Source organism: Phymastichus coffea, unplaced genomic scaffold (genome assembly GCF_024137745.1).
Source record: "Phymastichus coffea isolate CEN01 unplaced genomic scaffold, Cenicafe_Pcof_1.1 PCOF00001, whole genome shotgun sequence".
NCBI classification, from domain to species: Eukaryota; Metazoa; Arthropoda; class Insecta; order Hymenoptera; family Eulophidae; genus Phymastichus; species Phymastichus coffea.
Genome location: NW_026706812.1, coordinates 3,075,028 through 3,094,908, shown reverse-complemented (window position 1 = coordinate 3,094,908; position 19,881 = coordinate 3,075,028). Strand labels below are relative to the sequence as shown.

The 19,881-nt window shown below is 40.4% G+C and overlaps 1 protein-coding gene across 4 annotated transcripts in view; it reads left to right on the top strand.

Moving 5' to 3' along the window:
* The window catches only part of LOC131673191 (islet cell autoantigen 1), a 434,595-nt gene that overhangs the window by 105,524 nt on the left and 309,190 nt on the right, over positions 1-19,881 (top strand). For all 4 annotated transcript variants that reach the window (XR_009302690.1, XR_009302693.1, XR_009302694.1 and 1 more), the window contains one exon: positions 14,283-14,625. Coding sequence is in view for 1 of the 4 variants with exons in the window: in XM_058951163.1 (XP_058807146.1) it covers positions 14,283-14,625 (343 nt within the window). In the remaining 3 variants the exon portion in view is untranslated. The remainder of the gene's footprint in view (positions 1-14,282; positions 14,626-19,881) is intronic.

Below are 19,881 nucleotides of genomic sequence, written 5' to 3'. Positions count from 1 at the left end.
ACCCCGACGTGCTCACTCAAATGCTACTTTGGTTGCAATTCGTCAAACACCTAACCCTGACTTGACCAAAACGAGGTTTGATTAATATCAAACCCAGCGTGAAAGATAAACACGCTGGTACACTCGTAAATGGTTTTAAGTTATATTATAATCAAATTAGCTCTTAAGCAGTTAACAAAAATTTAAGCAGTAACATAAGCAGTAGTATAGTAAATAGTATTAAGAAAAGTTACCAATCAAAGATCAATTAAAAATTAAAATAAGAAAGAATTAAAGATTACAGATTTAAACCTATATATTTAAAATTATTAAATCAAATCAAAAGAAATAAAATCAAAATAAATAATCTAATAACAGATTAAAAAGCTAGAAAAATAACTAGCTTAATCAATGAATTGTAATTATAAAGAGCCATGGGAAACCATGGAGAAACCCGACAAGGTAACGAACGAAGCTCAAGTCAACACACCCAAGAACTCATTGCTCGCACTCGAACGCCACTCGCTTAATTGAACGCGCACGTTAACGCCAGAACTAAAATCGAAAGCCACCCTCCAGAATCGCCAGCAGCGATCCCAAAGGAGGAAATATATAACTAGACATTCCGTTGTACCTTGAAAGCGATATGGTCAACCATTCTAGGTATAATAAGGCGAGGAAACGTAAGCAGGAGGCGACCGTTGAGAAACCAGAGCACCGCTCTAATACTCCGGCGTCAACTCAGTTTCCTTCGCAACCAAACAATCTTGACGAAATCAAAGACGATTGCCCACCAGTTAAGAGGTTTAACTTGAACGCACAACAAAACCCTGATCTGGGCCCGAAACTGAGGGTCATACAATTGAACCTCAACAAAAGGCAAGTAGCCAACGATGAGCTGGGAAGCGAAGAAACATTAGAACCAAGGTTCAACATGAGAAAAGCTGATTGGGAGAAATTCGGAAAACTTTGTAAATTCGAGAAAGACAACCTAGCTAAACTCCCTTTAAGAACCTCTGAAGACATTGAAACATATGTTTCAAAATTTGAAGAGGTCTTAGTAAGGGCAGCAAAGAACTCTATTCCACCAAAAAAGAGAAGAACGCGCTCTCTACCCTGGTGGAATCCTGACTTGCGAAGTAAGAAGCGAGCGATACAAAAACAACGCAAAATCGTCGCTCTGAAAGACAAGGAAGGATCGAATAGAAAACAAAGGAAAGCCCTCCAGAGATCACTTGAAAAATTGAGTCAAATGAAATCTGAATATGCAACGGCTTTTAAAAATGCCAAATGCAACAGCTGGAGAGACATCTGCACTATTGAAAGCGAAAAGAATGCTTGGGCGTATCCATACAAACGAGCATCCAATAAAGTCAGAATCTCAAAAGCGATGTGCACGGTTATCCGTAATAGTCCAGTTACAAAAGACTGGAAAGAAACAAGCATGGCTCTACGAGAAGAATTGATGCCTGATGACGACCCTAGCTGCGAAAACGATGCACATGCAGAAATTCGCAGATATATGCAGGAGGTTCCAGTAACCGGGGACGCAACGCCTTTCCTAACAAGGGAAGTTGAAATGGCCCTTAAAGCGAACAAGGCAGGGAAATCACCAGGCAAATATAGAATAGAGTCAGAAATGCTTGTCAATGCAAAACCATTACACCAGGACCTGACACGACTTTTTAACGCCTGCCTAGAATGCGGAGTGTTCCCCAGAAGATAGAAAAGTTGAATGCTCGAAGGGGCTGAAAAATCCGAGAACGAGATTAAATCATATAGACCCGCATGTCTACTCCCCATAGCCGGGAAGACACTCGAGAGGCTTGTGATTCAAAGAATATCCAACATTCTAAACAGCTCGGACTGGTCTTCGGAGGATCAATTTGGCTTTAAGGCAAATAGATCCACAGAGGATGCCATCAGAAGACTATATGAAATAGTAGAAGAGGCAGAATCTGATCCGTCGACCAAGTACGTAGCCGCTATTCCACTGGACGTCTCAGGAGCATTCGATGCCTTATGGTGGCCAAGCCTGCTCTCCCAATTGAAAGAAAGAAACTACCCGAGGAACATCTATAAGCTCCTCCAGAGTTACTTCAGTGATCGAGAAGTGGGCATATGTTAGTAGGCTAATACTAACTAAGTAGTAGCCTACGCAGACGATGTGGTTCCTATCATTAAGGCAAAAACACGCATTGATTTTGAAAGACAAGCCCAAGAAATCATTAATATAATGACGGACTGGTGCAAGTCTGACAAAATGAATTCGGCAGTACAAAAGTCAACACTAATATGGCTAAAATGCCAACTAAGCGAGAATAGGAACCCTACAGTCAAAATTGGGAATGACAACATTAGAACGCACAAAACAGTCAAGTACCTAGGAATCACAATCTCGAAAGGCTTCCGATTGGAAGAACATATTCGAAACGTGATTCAAGACTGCAATAGCACCTATTTCGAGCTAAGTAAAATAGCAAAAGTAAACTGGGGCCTAAAATTCAATTCTATGAAAGAGATATATAATGGCTTCCTACTATCGAAAGTTACATATGCTGCTGCGGGCTGGTGGCAAAGGACCAACATCAAACAGCAATCTGCTTTAGAAAGATTGCAACGATCGGTACTTTGCAAAACACTCAAAGCCTACAGATCGATCTCTCATGAAGCGGCGCACGTGCTTGCAGCCTCCCGACCGATAGCTCTAGAGCTTGACGCGAGAGTTGCAAAGTACTGCGTCAGGAAAGGGAAATCGATTAAAATGCACAGCATCCGAATTAAATCGGAGGAACTTCGATCGGGCAGACTAAAAATCTCGAAAGCCATACAACTCATCAACGATGAAATCGAAAGGGTATGGCAGGAGAGATGGCAGTCAGCCACAAATGGCAGGAGAACGTACTGCTATTTCCCAGTAATCAAGGACAGATTAAAGAAGAGGTGGCTAAACCCCAATCACTACACAGTACAGTTTATGACTGAACATGGTGCTTTTAACTCATATCTCCACAAAAGAGGATTATGCGAAGTCCAACTGTGTAGCTGTGGAGAAATAGAAAGCGAAAGTCATATTCTCTTTAACTACGAAGAATTAAGGGAACTAAGAAAGCCATTAATAGAGGCTGTTGAAGAAGAAGGCCACATATGGCCCTGCCCGGAAACAGCCCTAGTATCCAGCAGGAAAATCTACAAAGCCTTTGGAGACTTTGTTAGAAAAGTCATAGAGCCCAGGGAAGGAGCACCCATAACAAAGAGAAAGCGGAGAAACGTAGTTATAAACTACGGTGAAAGACGCCGCCTCTTACGAGGTCCCTAACCAAAGGACAAAAACTCGCACAATAATCTGAAATTTTTGAATAATTTTTGAACTTGAACAAGCTTATTAAGCTTGAAATTCGAATGATAATTTTTGAACATCGAGCTTCAGAATCGAACCCTGAAGTTGGATAACTTGAAAGCGAACTATATTACCCGATTTAGCCTAACCATCGGAGCTGATTTGAATGCGTGGCATGACCGGCACGAATACTGTGAACTGCCTGGGGAATTGCCTTGTCGGCTAGACGAGATCCCGCCCTGATTTAAAAGTCAAAACAAAAATTGAAAGAGCAAACATCAGTACCAGCCAGTCATAAAAACCACTCCTCAGAAAGCGAGGCCCGAAGTTAGAGCAAAAACTGGGAAACAACCTTTCGAATGATGGATACCCACCAGCGTGAGCGGGGATGACCGAAACGCAATGGGAAGACTTGCCCCGGCACGTCGAAGCGATGGACCTGTGAGTCGTGGGAGAAATCCCTTAATACAGGTACGTAGGGTAGGATGTTCTTTGAACGCGAGCCCAGGAAGGGAGGCTTAGTTGGTTGATCGTCTTAGGAATTTCCTCTGGCTGTCCTGGCTGAGTCTCTCTTCTGACATCCCAAGTTGGGTTGGCCTCTCCGGGGTAGTGGTACCAGGTCAAGCAAATCTCGTAAGATTTGTATGCTGCGCGCTTCCGACGTAGCAGACGTTGGGGCAACTAGAGTCCCGTCGCGCCCAAACCGAGGGTCAAGCCTTTAGTTCCGCTCTCCCTGAGCGTCGAACTTTGAAAAGATCGGTACTCTTCTCGAGAAGGTCGCCGTCTTATATTAAAAAGGCTCCAACTCACTGTGTGCGTCAGGGATGTCGTAGCAAACTTGACTTCCGGATCACCAAAGTATTTGAAAGCGAAGGGGTGAAAGACAGTGGGCTATGCCAACCTATTGGCGCCCAGAGAGAGGGGTGGTAATGTATGACTACAATATGCCACCCTCAAAAACGGAAAAGTGTGAAGAACGCAAACACTCACTGCGGACGCTGCATCGGTGGAAACCGACCAGTGTCCCGTGGCCACTACGGGTCAAGCGGCGAGTCAATCATTGATTCGAAGTCCTGGATCCCGTGAGCGCATCGACGGACCTATGGAGATGGAGGAGCCGTTGCTACGTTCGTCGTCTCCTCTGGCCTCGTTGTCCGTTCTCCCCGTGCCGACAACTGGGCATGCCTCGACATCGTCTGAGGTAACCCGGTTTGTAAGGCGCGGGAAACAGCCGCCAGTTGGGTCTGCCCTGGTGAGTGTACCAGTTAGAGCTGGCGCCTCTAGTGCAGGATTCGGGCTCGTGAGGGGGGCTTTTCTCTGGGAATTGGCGTCTTTACCGTGGGATGATCAGCCAGACCTCCTATCGTTCAAGTACTTCAATTGCCTGACGGGCTCCCATCGTAGGGCCGACTTCACGGAGCCGCCACTTACGCCGACACGACTACTGCCGCAATTGCGGACGACTGGATACAACCGTCAACGATTGCCCGCGGTGTCGCCTGGCGTACTCGCTGAAATAAGCGAGGGTTAGTTTTAGCCGAGATGCCCCAGCTTCGGTCTTAAGTGAGCCGCTGCCCAGCATGCCGCCTGTCCTACAAGACAGACCGGCGCCACAGCAGGCTCCTTAATGTCAAGGACCTATGACAACGGGACAGAGGGTTCCTCTGGTCACCGAATACCGCGCCATCGATCGGGTAAAGCTTATCGAAAGAGGCTGGCACGTAAAAGCGCTCGTTAGCAGACGAACGGCGCGGAGTCGCGGTCGCGAGACGAATGCAGTTCGCTCTTGACGGGGTTGCCCCGATGGATACGTCGGAGGCGCCCGCGGCGTTAGTAACTGCTGCGGGTGGTTATCGGTTTAATGGTGCTGGCGCCCTTACACCGGTAGCTGAAAAGCTTGGGGCCCTCAGGGACAAGTACCTGGAGGGTAACCGTTAGTCGTCGAGCCTTAAGGTATAGTATACTCATTAGTAACCTATCTGACTTTAAGGGTGAATACGCGTGCAGAGCGTCTTGACGCGTCGTCGACCCGATGGTTGAGTTTATTTCCTTTTTCGGTGCATGGACCACTCGTTTGCTCTTGTAATTAACCGTTATAAAATTTAGTCGTCGCTATTAAGCTAAAACTTCAGTTTCGTTTTTATACTAACTTAGAATTAAGTTATTCATAAGCTTATTATGTTATTGAATAAGTTATTTATTGTTGCGTCAGGTCAAGTCGTGAGTCGATGCCGAAAGGGTGAGAGAGACTTAAGGTTGGAGTTAGGCCTTGTTGTCCTCGGGAGAACTTCGGCTTTCGACGGGGCTGTAACGGTGTAGGCTGGTCATGGCCTACACTATGCGTCCCTTCTCTCTCTCCGACATAGGCAAGGCCTCATGGCAGGCGTCTGACGCACGTATGTTTTCGTGCCTGATATCAGCCTTTTATTTCAGCATCGGTTTTTTTCTTCCACGAGAAAGAAAGAGAGAGCAGTAGCAGTATTAGTAGGCAGGAGCGCGCAACAACATGCGCTCTCGTCAGTCACCGAAGGTGAGCGAGAGAGAGAGAGAGAGTGCGGCTTAGCGCGCGACACTGGCCATGTTTGGCGGTGACGCGTACCGCTGATTAGGCAAGTGAGTGAGGAGGGGGTGAGAAGCCGTCTCTCGCGCACTATTGCGTCGTTTCTCGCGAGCACTAAGAAAGTGACCCCGCGAGCGAGAGCATACCAGCTTGACGCACCGATAGTATGTTCGAGAGCGGCCTTTGTCCACCAGTCACGCCATATCTCAGGAAGTTACCAGCCGGCAGCAAAGAAGATCAATGTACCAGCCCAGCGAACTTCGCCAATTACACAGGTCATACACTCTCCTCTCGTTTCTCTTTCTTAATCGGTACAACCCTTTTTGGCTATTCGCGATTTGTGCGCTGTTCCAGGATCTCGCGGGCCGGCACGGCTGAACTAGTGGTTAAGTTTTATTTATTGTGTATCGAGTCGGTAATGAGATGACAAGGTGCTTACGGGCCGGTCATCTCATTTAATTGATAAGAATTTATTGTGTATTAGGTTAAGGTTTGATAGATTGTTCCGTTCGTCATCGTACAAGGTAGCGATTTTATAATTAATATACTTCATTGGTAAAAGGTGAGATTATTTATTGCGACCACCTTTCCTCTTCTGCCTTGCTGGGAGCGATATACCGCCTCTCTTACCTCCTCCTTAAATAATTAGGTGATAGCAGGAAAGGATTGACGGTCAAGGACCGCCGACGCTATTACAATTTCAACGCATTATTATTGGCATGGAAAATAAAACCGGCTTTCAAAGTTATTTTCAGTAAGAGCTAGTGCCTTTTCCTGTTATTAATTTTGATGATGGCAGTTTTGGTAAAACTGATAAATCAAAATATTACAATTCATTTTCACCACTGAACATGAATGAAATATCTCAAAGTTCTATAATAAATGTAATTGACGGTAGTTTGACTTCTTATTACTGCTATATGAAAATCGTATTTTTTCAATGTTGTATATGAGGTGTGTTCAAAAAGTAAGGTGATTTTTTAAATTGGTCGGGCTACATAGGTTCGGTCATCAATATTTTGTTATTATTTTGGTATAGATGTCTCTCACATATGCTCACAATTCCAGCCAGTTTATATGTTTACTTTTTTTTTGCGAGACAGAAACTCTAGACGTGTTTTTGGTGCTCGGTGATTTTCTGCTGTCTAAAACAATGGATCAAAGACTTTGCATAAAATTTTTGTGTAAAAAATATAATTAACCCATTAAGGCCCATGCCAAAACAGCATGAGACAGCGCTAAACTAACTATGCCATTCATAGCATAAGTGAATATAAAGTACCCCTGTTTTTTCTTTCGCCATTTGTAATTGTTTATAAAAAATTATTTAAACAAATTACCAAAAAAGTAAATATTTTTAAAAACTGATTGCGGTAATCGATTCTACGGGAAAAAATATGACAAAAACGTATATAACGTTTTCTTGTCAAACCTCAAATTGTAAAACTGCAATAAACAATTACAGGCCGGACAGGCTCACCTATATACGCCAAATGCCAAGCAAAATCCATGGATGGATAGACTTTAGTCATTTCCTAGCGTCAAATTTAAGTCTGACCAGAAAACGTTATATACGTTTCTGTCTTATTTTTTCCCGTAGAATCGATTGCCGTAATCAGTTTTTAAAAATATTAACTTTTTTGGTAATTTGTTTAAATAATTTTTTATAAACAATTGCAAATGGTAAAAGAAAAAACCCGCGTACATTTTTTTCTACTTATGCTATTATGGTATAGTTAGTTTAGCGCTGGCTCTCTCATGCTGTTTTGGCATGGGCCTTAATGTTGAAATGTTTGAAATGTTGGCAGTGGGATACGGTGAGTTTACTTTTAGTCAAAAAAATGTTTACAAGTAGTATAAGCTCTTTCTAGATGACCGAGAAGACACCGATGATGAACCTCGCTCTGGACACCCCAGTACTTCAATGACTGATGAAAGTGTTGAAGAAGTGAAACAAATGGTGTTAAAAAATCGTCGAATCACTATTAGAGAAGTGGCTGAAGACATCGACATATCTGTTGGCTCCTGCCATGCAATTTTATTCGAAGTTTTGGGCATGAAGCAGCAAAATTTGTTCCGAAACTGCTTAATTTTGAATAAAAGGACCGTCGAAGGAGCATCGCTCAAGAGCTGTTGAAGGACGTCAATGATGATTCTCACATGCTTAAAAGAGCCATAACTGGTGACGAATCATGAGTTTATGGTTATGACGTCGAAGCTAAAGCTCAGTCGTCCCAATGATAGACTCCAGAATAGCTAAGACCGAAAAAAGCACGTCAAGTTCGATCAAATGTAAAGGTTTTTGCTCACTGTTTTCTTTCATTATCGTGGCGTAGTACATCACGAGTTCTTATCACAACAGTTGAATGGTCAATAAAGAGTATTATCTTGAAGTTATGCGTCGTTTGCGAGGAGCAATAGGAAAAAAAAATCCGGAATTGTGGGAAAACAATTCATGGATTTTGCATCATGATAATGCACCTGCTCATTTATCGTTGCTTGTGTCGAACTTTTTGACCAAAAACAAAACCACAATCATGTCTCAGGAACCATGTTCACCGGATATGGTCCCCTGTGACTTTTTCCTGTTCCCAAAACTCAAGAAATCAATGAAAGTACGAAAGTTTGGAACGATTGAGGAGATCAAGAAAAAATCGCTGGAAGAACTCAAGGCTATATCAGAAAGTGCTTACCAGAAGTGCTTCGAGGACTAGAAAAAATGTTGGCACAAGTGTATTGTATCTGAGGGTACTTTGAAAGGGATAACATAAATATTGATGAATAAATAAATATTTTTTCATAAAAATAAAAATTCACCTTTCTTTTTGAACACACTCCGTATTTTTTATATGTCAACAAAGTAGAAGTAATGTTATTCATAACTGATATTTTGTTATTCAACTTACAAACTGTTTCTTTAAATTCAAAAAAGATTTGTGCAATTTTGTAAATATATACGAGGTTGTTCAACAAGTCTGCGACTTTAAATAAAAAAACACTATTTATTTAAATGATTTCAATTTATTTTTCAATATCGTCCTCTTTCAACTCTATACATTTATTACAGCGGTGCAAATTTTGTACTTCAAGTTCCCTTCCTTGGGTCTCACCCAGATCCAGCCCTTCGTCCTTCGTTCCCAGTATTGCAAATCTGATCTGCAGATCGTACCACCCCTAATCGTCGCCCTTTTTCTTTGGTGGTGACGATATAATTACCTTGTCATATATTGAATTCTTTCTGCCGCGGCGCTTGCTCTTACCGGCTTTACGTGGAGATTATCAGATGATTGGCCCCCCTGAACTGTTTTCCGCCTTCATTGCGAATCGACTTATAGTTCAAACACGTACGAAATGTGCAGTTCAACGCATCACAGTTCTGGCGCCGAATATTCTCACTGAATTATGGACAATTGTTCGCGTAATGCCCCAGCTATTGACATTGGAAGCATGCACTGACGTTCTTTATGGCCTGCAGGTGGCTAGGGCATTCGACTTTTCAGTGCCCAATACCACCATATTAGTCACATCTTCGCCACGACTCTCCGCCCCTCTGATTGTCGACTGATAGCGCGCTGCTGTTTACGCGCTGCCCTTGGGCATTGGTTGCAGGTGCTTGTAGAGACGGAGCAAACGAAGTTATAGACGTAACATACGCATTTTCTGCAGCTCACCTCTACTGGGATACCGGCGCGTTTGTCGACGGCATCAAAATGTTCATCGCACACGTAACCAGACCCTTTTCGGATCACGATGAGTTCTGCCCATCGGTATATTTGGTCGGTTTCCGCTTCTTCTTCGCTCTCCTTTTTTCTGCGCCACGTTAATGTCTCTTCCTTCCAGGCTATTGATATACATGTGACCGGGATTTTCGTCTTGCTTAACGTGTTACCTTGGTACACGGCGTCCTAGACTAACATGTTCTCCTTGGATAGCGGTGGATGCCACTTGCGGTCGCAATCACGGCGACACTTGAATTTGTTGCCGTAATATTACAGGTCACACAGGTCCTATATCTTCCAGACAGTTCCGGTATGTAAGATGCAGGCTTAACATCAGCAACTTATGTTGTTTTGTTGTTGAAGGTTTTGAACGCATCTGGTGAACGAAATACTGGAATGTAGTGATATAATCGGCGATCGACTCGTTCTCAGCCTGGGTACATCTGCGTAACTCGTCAAATAGGTCCTCTCGGTCTAAGCGGCGTCAGCATTGCTGCCAGAAGTCTTCTGCAAACTCCGCGAAGTCCTTCCATTCACCGTCGTTATTGCCGAACCATACCCCGGCTCGTTTGGTGAACACCGCTTCCAGCGCCGTAAAAACCTCTTCATAGCAAAAGTCAAAACTTTACGCACTTGCGCAACTTTTCCAAAAATCACTCGACCACGAACCCCAATGTTCTCGAAAATTTCAAGCCCTAAGCCCGAAACGCCATCACCGGGTGCGCTGGTCTGCCATTCAGCCGGTGTCGGTAGCTGCTCCATAAGCCATCGCGTGGGTTCTAACTACCTTTGACTATGCGTTCCTTAGTCCGCCTTGGCCGGTAATCTAGCTCGAAAGCGTCTGAGTCCAAGAAACCAATATCTGACTCTCCCGCTTGCCAGCATCATTCTCTTTCAGGAGAATCTGCAGCTCTTCATCTCGCGCGCGGCGTTCTTGCCCTAGTTCTCAGAATAGCCTCCGTGGCCCTTGATGTAACATTTCTTGATTCGGGAATTGGGTCCACTCCTGCGTCCCATTACATGTCTGTAAACTCATGCTTCCATCCACAAACCCGCCAGTTATGGTAATCGTGAGACTACAGTGCGTCAATTCCATTGCGGTATAAGGTAATTGATAATCGCATCACGGGACAAGGCTTGATGTTTACTCTGCAGGATCCGTACCTACGCCCACCGTTGCGCCACCTCATCCCGAGTCTTAGTCCCGCATCACGATAAATATCTCGGTTGCATCCAACTGCTCACGAATCCTTTGGGCAATAGGATTTTCTATTTCCTTGTTTACAGTTATAGGAGATAGCTTTATAGCCCGCCTTTCAGTCGTTGGTCCCACTGTAGGACTCATCGACTCTGGCTGCTCTTTCCAAAGACCCTACATCAAACTCTGTTTAATTGTGAGTGTAAGCTGTCGTTTGCGGTAAATGTGTCATAAACGCGCCTGGGTCGAATCGGACGCTATTCACTCGCATAATCGGATTGGTACACGGGGAAATTGCTATCGAGTCACTAACGCGAAAGGTATTTACCTAAAATGCGATTCCGAAGCACCCCAAGTCACCCTCGGTGTTTAAACCTTGTGTCCTCATGTACGTGTGGAAGTCATCGGCCCTTGTGGCCACTATTCGCGCTCCGGATGTCCGGTTGCTGGCCCAACCGTCGTAACAGGAAGTCATTTTTGCAGGTCTTTCCTGCCATTAGACCGAGGTTAGACGTACTCTACTAAACCGCTAAACGCATACAACTAATTCCCTTATATCGTGAGATCAACAATTTTTAACCGTTAGCCTGACCAACAATGTCTTTTAATCCAACGGTCACGCTTTTTTACAAATACGTCTTTCTCACGGTGTTCATCGGTGTATTCGGTAACACCTCACACGCGTATGCAGATAGATGTTCAATCGCTTCTAAAGCGGTCCGTAACTGTTTACGAATTTCTCCAAAGTAGAGCTCCTACTTGCTGTGAATAAACACTCGTCAGCGATGAGCTCTTGTGTCCAAACGTTCGTACGCATACCAACACACTGTCACGAAAAAAACTGCGGTGAGGAATCGATGCGCTAAACTACCCAATGCCGGTGCACGAGCACACAATGATAAGCGCTCACTTACTCACACATTCACTCACTACAACCCTAACAACAACTGAACCTGGTCCTTCTCAGCTCTCTCAACAACGAGACGCGTAGGAAACCCTACACGGCATGCCATGTAAAGGGAGAGTTCGATTTTACAATAAATTTTTGCTCACCGCTCTATTTACTTAATCATTTACGCGCGAATTTGGAAGGCAAAATGCTTCCGCTACTGAGCAACCTGCTGGGCATGCTGGTTGCGACGTTCGTGTGCGAGAAAGCCTGGAATGAGAAGAAGAATTAAATCAAACTCAATATTATAAATGACAATCCCCGAACTAACAATTTATTTAATTCCAAACAAAGAAATTACAAACTTACATAAAAAGAAAACAAACGAAGAAAAATAGTAACAAAACAATCTTTCGGTGGTACATCTCGTCCGGACAAATACTTAGGACGAAACGGTGTTCAACCACTGCACATCGGCATTGCTGCACGGCATGCAGTGGTGAATTTCTCTAGTAGTCTCAGACAATCATACGTCGCTCGGCAGTTGCATACTGCTCACCGCGGAGCACCAAGTCATCCGAAGTCCGCGACACCGTGGTTATCATGCGCACACCGGCAATGAGCGAAAAAACAGGGAGAAAGAGAAAGGAGACAGAGAGAGAGAGAGAGAGAGAGAGAGAGAAAGCTCACCATAGGTTGATGGACTCAAACACCCACGCCTACTCTTTTCGTGAGCTCGGACGTCGGTGGTGATGGAGCAAACGCCGATGTATCTGCTGCAGTAGCTGTGGATGACCCGACTTTCCGATCAAATCAAACGCAGAGTTCTGCAGTGATCCGCGGTGCTGAGAATTCGTCGTCTTCGTCGTACCTACGACGTCTCTCCGATCAGAATCCAGCAATCTCACTAGTGCTGCTATTACCGCTGATCTACCAGTCCGAATTTCTGCATCAAAACTGATCAAAAACTATGCAAAATCTACTCCATTTCCTCTTCTCACGCTGCCTTTCCTCACCCCTCTCCGCACACCTCCTTGCCCTTTGTCACGCAGCTTATTCGTCCTCAGCTTCCTCAGCCGCTGATCCGCACCTCGAATAATATAAATCAAGCATTAGTAATATGCTAACGCAATTACATTGATCCTCGGCTTAACAATAGTGCACAGACAGCGAGTGGCCAGGAATAACAGGGAAATCGTTATTAAACTGTTTTCTCCGTCATATCTGTAATAGTTTTCGAATAAATCGAGTGTAAACGAGAAAAGAGGCCGTTTTTGACTTTTTTTTTGCTTAAAAGATTTATTTTGAAAACGCACATACGAGGGTGGTCCGATAAGTACTTAGCCTCACCGCCCGATGGCGCCACTCTCGCAAAGGAAATATTATCACGTAGTACAACCTTCTCCATGGTTACTGTCAAGATTTCAGCCGGATCGGAGTTGTAGTTTATTTTTGAGAGCGTGTGAAAGCAAGTGTGTCCGTTGATTTTTGAAAAATGGAAAAAGAGCAGTATCGGTCGGTGATTCGATTCTTGTTTTTGGAAGGGAAATCCCGCAGCGAAATCAAAAAGCGCTTGGATGCCGTGTACGGTGACTCTTCTCCTTCGATCGCGGCCGTCAAAAATTGGTTTAACGAGTTTCAACGTGGTCGCACGTCGATTTTTGAAGAGCCACGTTCAAGTGCTCCAAAAACGGCTACCACGGAGGATAACGTGACAAAAATTCACGATCTCGTATTGGCAGATTGACGATTGAAGGTGAGCGAGATAGCTAAGGTCATAGGCATCTCCAAAGACCGCGTGGGTCATGTCCTGCATGAAATTTTGGGCATGAGAAAGCTGTCGGCGCGATGAGTGCCGCGTTTGCTCACTCCGGACAACAAGCGCAACCGTAAGACAACTTCAGAGCAATGTCTAATGCTGTTTAAACGCAATCCGAAGGATTTTCTGCGTCGTTTCGTGACAGTCGACGAAACATGGATCCACTGGTATACATCAGAGACCAAGGAACAGTCGAAACAGTGCGACTTCTTTTTGATTCCAAACTTGAAAAAGTCACTCGCCGGGCAGAAAGTTGAGTCGAATGAGGAGGTAATTGCTGCTACGGAAGCCTACGTTTCAGACCTCGAGGAAACGTTTTTTTCAGATGAATTAAAGAAGTTGGAGCATCGCTGGGCCAAGTGTATAGAACTAAAAGGAGACTATGTTGAAAAATAAAACGCCACTTTTCCAAAATTTTCGTTTTTCTTTTGTACGCTAAGTACTTATCGAATCACCCTAAAGAATAGAAATAAAAACTAGTTAATGTGAGGTTTTAGTATGTATCAATTTTGTGGTCCATTTCAGAAATAAAATAGGTTCATGCTCTTTAATCGATCTTCGATGTTAATTCTACTGGATTAGTACATCCGGCTCGCTATTCAATTGCAGGAGCGTTCGTACCTCCCGAATTGCCTTTTAAAACAATTTGTGCGGACGGCCGCGAGTAATTTATCAGTATCGGATAGATTACTTCATTAGAATTCCTACATCACAATCTTTAATTCAATTTATTTACAAAAGTATGTTTAAAATATCTAATAAATTTTTATATTTCTAGATTTGTCCCAGGAAATCAATTCCATGGGTAGATTCCTCAAAGAAAACAGTAATGAAGATAAAACTCGGGTAGCAAATGTCATGCTATCCATTGGCAAAAATCTTATATTTTGCGCACAAGAGCAGTTGGCTCTGCATGAGCCTTTAACAAGATTCCATAAAGAACTTGAAACCTTTCGTCAACGAGCTATTGGAGATACTTTAAAAAATGTTTTAGCAATGGAGAAAGCTAGAACGGAGTATAGAGCAGCATTGTCTTGGATGAAAAATGTATCACGACAATTAGATCCAGATACATCCAAACAACTAGAAAAATTTAAAAAAGTTCAAAGTCAAGTTCGAAGGTATGTATGAGTTAATAGAAAATCGTAGCAGACATATCATTTATAGTAGATATTTCAGTTATTGTAGAAAAAAATTTTCCGTACTGTCTTTTTTATATTTTCACAGAAACAAAATAAATATACTAATAAGGCGTCTTTATCTTTTTTCTTAATGGATAGTTAATGACCTAGCCTTAGCAGATGAGTAATTGTAGGTACATAGTAGAAATTAACCTTTATGGTTTTTTTTTCACCGCCCATCATGTGCAGTTATCTATAGGGTGTTGTGTCCAGTGGTCTATAACTTTTGATGTCCAATTTTGTTAATAATCTTCGCAAGCTCTTCAGTAAAAACAATTTAAAAGTACTGTTATCAGAACAAATACATGGAAAGGACTGGGTGCATTTGGTTATACTACATCACTTTTAGTCTGTTATTTTTTTTAAAAAGTGTAACGGGGGAGATAAATCTGAAAATGGGAAATTTATTTAAGAACAAACTCCCACGATGCAGAGCAAACCGCCACTCCGTTAAACACGTATGATAATACGAGTATTCGCCTTAACGTCAGACGATTTATCCTAGTTGTCTTCTATCGATCGGAGTTGAACTCACCTTAAGTCACGTGTTTTGTTACACTTGATGAGTTTTAAGTGTGTTACTCTTAATCTTCTTAATCCCCTAGATGTAATTGGATTAAAACCTAAGCCTGTTTCAAATACTTAAGCTACCAGGAAAATCAAACGACGAAAACGGCGAATAAATTTAACAGACTTTATTTAATAAAAAATCACTACAGTCTTTGTTGGGCCGAAAGACTGACGCACGAAAATAGGATTTTACAATTTAATTATGTTTGGTGAGAAAGAGAGAGAGAGAGAGTAGATTTGAATTCTACCGCGAACTAACGCACGACGCGAATACAAGAAATATAACGCTATCACGGATAGACAAAATACCGAATGTATTTTGTTTCGTTTAATATCACGGAAGGTGCACCTACCATGCGGTGCAATTACGGTGATCAGCCGTAATTTTTGTTGCAAAATTATCAACTTCCGCTGCACCTCGCTTAATCAGCTGCACTCCCTCAATTCGCCTTTATATGCTGCAAATCTGCTGCTTCTGCACCGCTGCTTGCTGCTGCAATATTACTGTTGCACCCACGCACGTATTTGTTCGGAAAACAAATTATTTTTGCGAATCAAAGTGCAAAACACAAATCGGCGGTAAACTCGCGTAAACAGCTGAGGCGTAACTACTTATTCAAATAATCGCGCGCCCCCTCTCTCTCTCTCAATAGTTCGAACTAACGCGCGAGAAGCAGAATCGCGAACGGTTCGATTAATTAAATCGACTACCGTTGCAAAAGATTAACATATTCGTAAATGAAATGACAAAACTTTTCTTTACGTATTATTTTCACCAATCGAGTATAGCTTCAACTAAGGTCTAATATTCTTGTCATTCTTTCATTCTTATTAACAAATGATGAGAATAAACGAAGATTATAGATTTTTTCGTCATGATGACGTAGGCCTGTGAAAATGAGATCATTATTTTTCTTCAGTGATCGAGGGTCATTTCTGAACTAATTTTTTACGTAGAAAATAGATACGGCCACAAAATCAGATCTAAGTATCCTAACCCAAAAATCTAAAAAATATTATTTCATGTTATATTACGGGTATGATAAAATTGTAAAATAATTTTTTCTTAAAAAATGGTTCAGGACATTTTAAATTAACAGTCTTTCCCTTTAAATCCTATTCTTTAAATTTAGTAAGCCATTTTTTTATGGAGATATTGTTATTTGAAATTAAATATTTACAAGATTTCATTGTAAGCTTTACAAAACAGACATTTTTTTAATAAACAAATATAATGTTTCTACGTTTTATGGATAATTAATTCTGAATTCACTCAAAAAATTACTCAATAGACTTGAATTTTCAAGATCTTTTTTCTATACAGGCTTAAAAAAAAGAACTACGCTGTAAATATAAGACGCAACCAACGTCGGCCAGTGGCTCTTCTTTTTCTTTACGATTTATATTTATTCAATTAAACGACTATCGAAGAGTTACATATTTTTGCGTATTCATATAGTTAAAGGTCTGAGAAATATTTTGTGACCGAAATCGAAAGCATTGATGCATGAGACCATTATTAAAAATTAAGTTCAATAATTATAAATAGATCGACGAATATTGTTTCTTTCATTTGAAAATATAAACTTCTATGAATCTATCATCAAATTTTTATAATATTTCACTGAAAAGTGTCCGAGTAATTAATTTTTATAACTAATATTTATTTAAATGGTCTTATATTCTTGACTTATATTTTGCATAAAACGTTTTAATTTCTTTTTCCTCTAATGTTATATAAAGGTTATTTCAGATGGTGTCATTTGTTATGAACAATGGTGTACGAATAACATTTCCTAAGACTTTTTTTTAAATTTTTTTCAAGATTTCTATTTTTGAGTTTCAAACGACACAATATAATTGAATGTCATAAGTCTAGAATGGTTTAATTAAAGCTTCGTGAAGCAGTATTTTAGTTACGATTATGAGCTTCAATTTTCCTCCTATGAGCCATTTTTATCCATTAGAGTTGTAGTTGTTTACATTTTCTGAATACATATTCCTTCCATGTGAGGTTTAAATATAAGTATATTCCCAGGTATTTGACATGATTAATTTTTGTTATTTATTAGTATTTCCTATACTATTTGTATATCCAACTGTTATGTGATAATGGCTGTATCATTTGTATATATTACTGTAATGATGATTGGAAACTTTGACAGATCAGTGAATAGCAAGTACATTGTTGACTTAAGTACGTCACCCTGTGGAACTTCTGCATTTATTGACTATCGTTTTGATAATTTTTTAAAATTTATTTTGATTCTAAAGGCTGTATTTTGTAAGTATGATTGAAGTAATGCATAGCATTGTTTTAGAAAACATCATTTTAATTTACACAGATGTCCTTTATACCATAATTATCAAATGCCTCTACAATGTCAAAGAATATGGCAGTACACTATTGCTTTTCCTCAATAGATTTTATCGGAGCAGTTACCATTCTATTATTACATCTTGTTTAAAATTAACATTAAAATAAGTGAAAATCCAATACGCATAAGTCACAACAAATTGCTGCGTAAGCACTTACCACGAAATACGATGTTTCGCGCAATGCTGAAAAGCATAGCGAGTCAGTTCATACATGAGCTCTGTGCAATGTCGGTTCGGCAATTGGTGTGATAATGGATTGAATTTAAAAATACATTGCGACACTTATTCTATATACTTTTACTTGCCACGCTTAGGTTCAAAATATTTTTTAATTCGGCTTTTGTACGTTGAACATTTGACTATTTACAATAAATTTTCAACTTGTTCATTGATGAAATTGTGCTATATTTCATTTCATCAACCTACCTTGATACTCTTATTCTTATCATAAATGACAAATACGCCAAGCGACAACAGCAGTCCAAACTTGCCATAAATACTATAACTACGAATCGAATCAATTCAACAACAAGGTACTCTAAATTATATTCTTTTATCTAACAATCTTACTAGATTTTTATTTGAGTTTAATCTACTAACAACATATTGGAATGTCCCGTACATTAGCTATTCGTATTTGATAGTCAAGACGTATCAGTTGACACCGGTACAAACTTAAGTGAAAAGAACATGCAAATTTTTACTTATATTTCATAAATTTTATATTGGTAAGTTGTAAAATATTTACTATATATCGATTCAAAATACTATTTCTATACTGCTAATAGCAATCATATCAATTAAACTAAAAATACGTTAAATCTTTCATTTTTATTCAATCATTGCATTCTAAACAATATCATATTTAAACATATTGGTTTTTCTTTCTCTCTATATTAATAACGAAGAAGTCAATGGAATATTTATCGTATTATGAACGCAAGCATCACGTCGTACTTTTTTCGGCGCATGGCGCGGTAGTTGACCCTCGAAAACTACAATTTTGCCGAATCGCAAAATCTAGTAGAAAAGAAAACAAGCAGGTCAATTGGAATGAAATATTCTCGATTACTAAGACGAATGTTGCCCTTTTATTTTCCTTTTCTATTTTTCTAATTTTACACAAACTGTTTTAATTACAAAGAAATTTATTACCTTTATTATAAAAACAGCACCTCTGTTTCGTTCTTTCCTCTCATCTGTCCCTTTAACGAGAATTAGGACATGATCAAATGTACAAAAAACCGGAATAAACTATTCGACAATAAAACATTTGCACGGTCTCAAGTAAACAAAAGTTTTTAGAAGGGCCAATAGACGAATCAGCATTCAGAATACGTACTAGAATACTACGGTCACCTGTGAAACTAGGACAAATTCGAGAAATAATCACGACTAGTAAGGAACCGACAGAAGTAGAACAAATAGAAGTCTATAATATAGAATTGTCAAAAGCTTAAATCTACGAAAACGAAGGCTTCCTAGTAGATCACTGTTTTAAAATTAGAAATAATTCGGGAAACTCCAAAACTCTTTAAAAAGGAAACGTCTAGAAAAAAAGCAATATGGTAAGACGTTCCCAATACAAGCAATTATATCGCCATAGCAAAGACAGAAAAAACTCATAAATGGCAAATCAAATTCAAAATTATAAAGAAATAGAGAGAGATAAACCAGAGACAGAGATGATGATAACATCGGTCGCATACCCTATTGAAATAAAGAACACCGAACACAGACGGAGATAATGATACAGAAAAATCAAAGAGAGTTCAAACTCTGTTAAAGTTCGTGAGTCATTAGAAATAACGACTTCGATAAATATAAATACTCAATCATAAAATGAAACAGAGAATCCACTGAATATAGGTGAACCTAGCACTATGAAAGAATTCAAAGACAAATTATTGGAGTCAGACAACGAAACGGAAATATACGAATCTACTTATAGAAATCTACAAGAACTTGGAATCTGTAACATGAATAAATTCTAAATATACATATATTACAAGTAGTAAATTAAGCAGATCAGATTGTGTAGTAATCTACATTAACAATGATATGAAAGAAAAATATAGAAATAATGCTAATCAATAACTTGAAAAAAATTAACTCGAAAATAACATTATTAAATAATAAAGAATCAAATTTGTCCGCTGTTTACAGATACCTCACGACACGCATAAAACCGAATTCTTGATTACTTTTAAGAAGCTTTTAAAACTCAACAAAAATAAGAAAAATAGT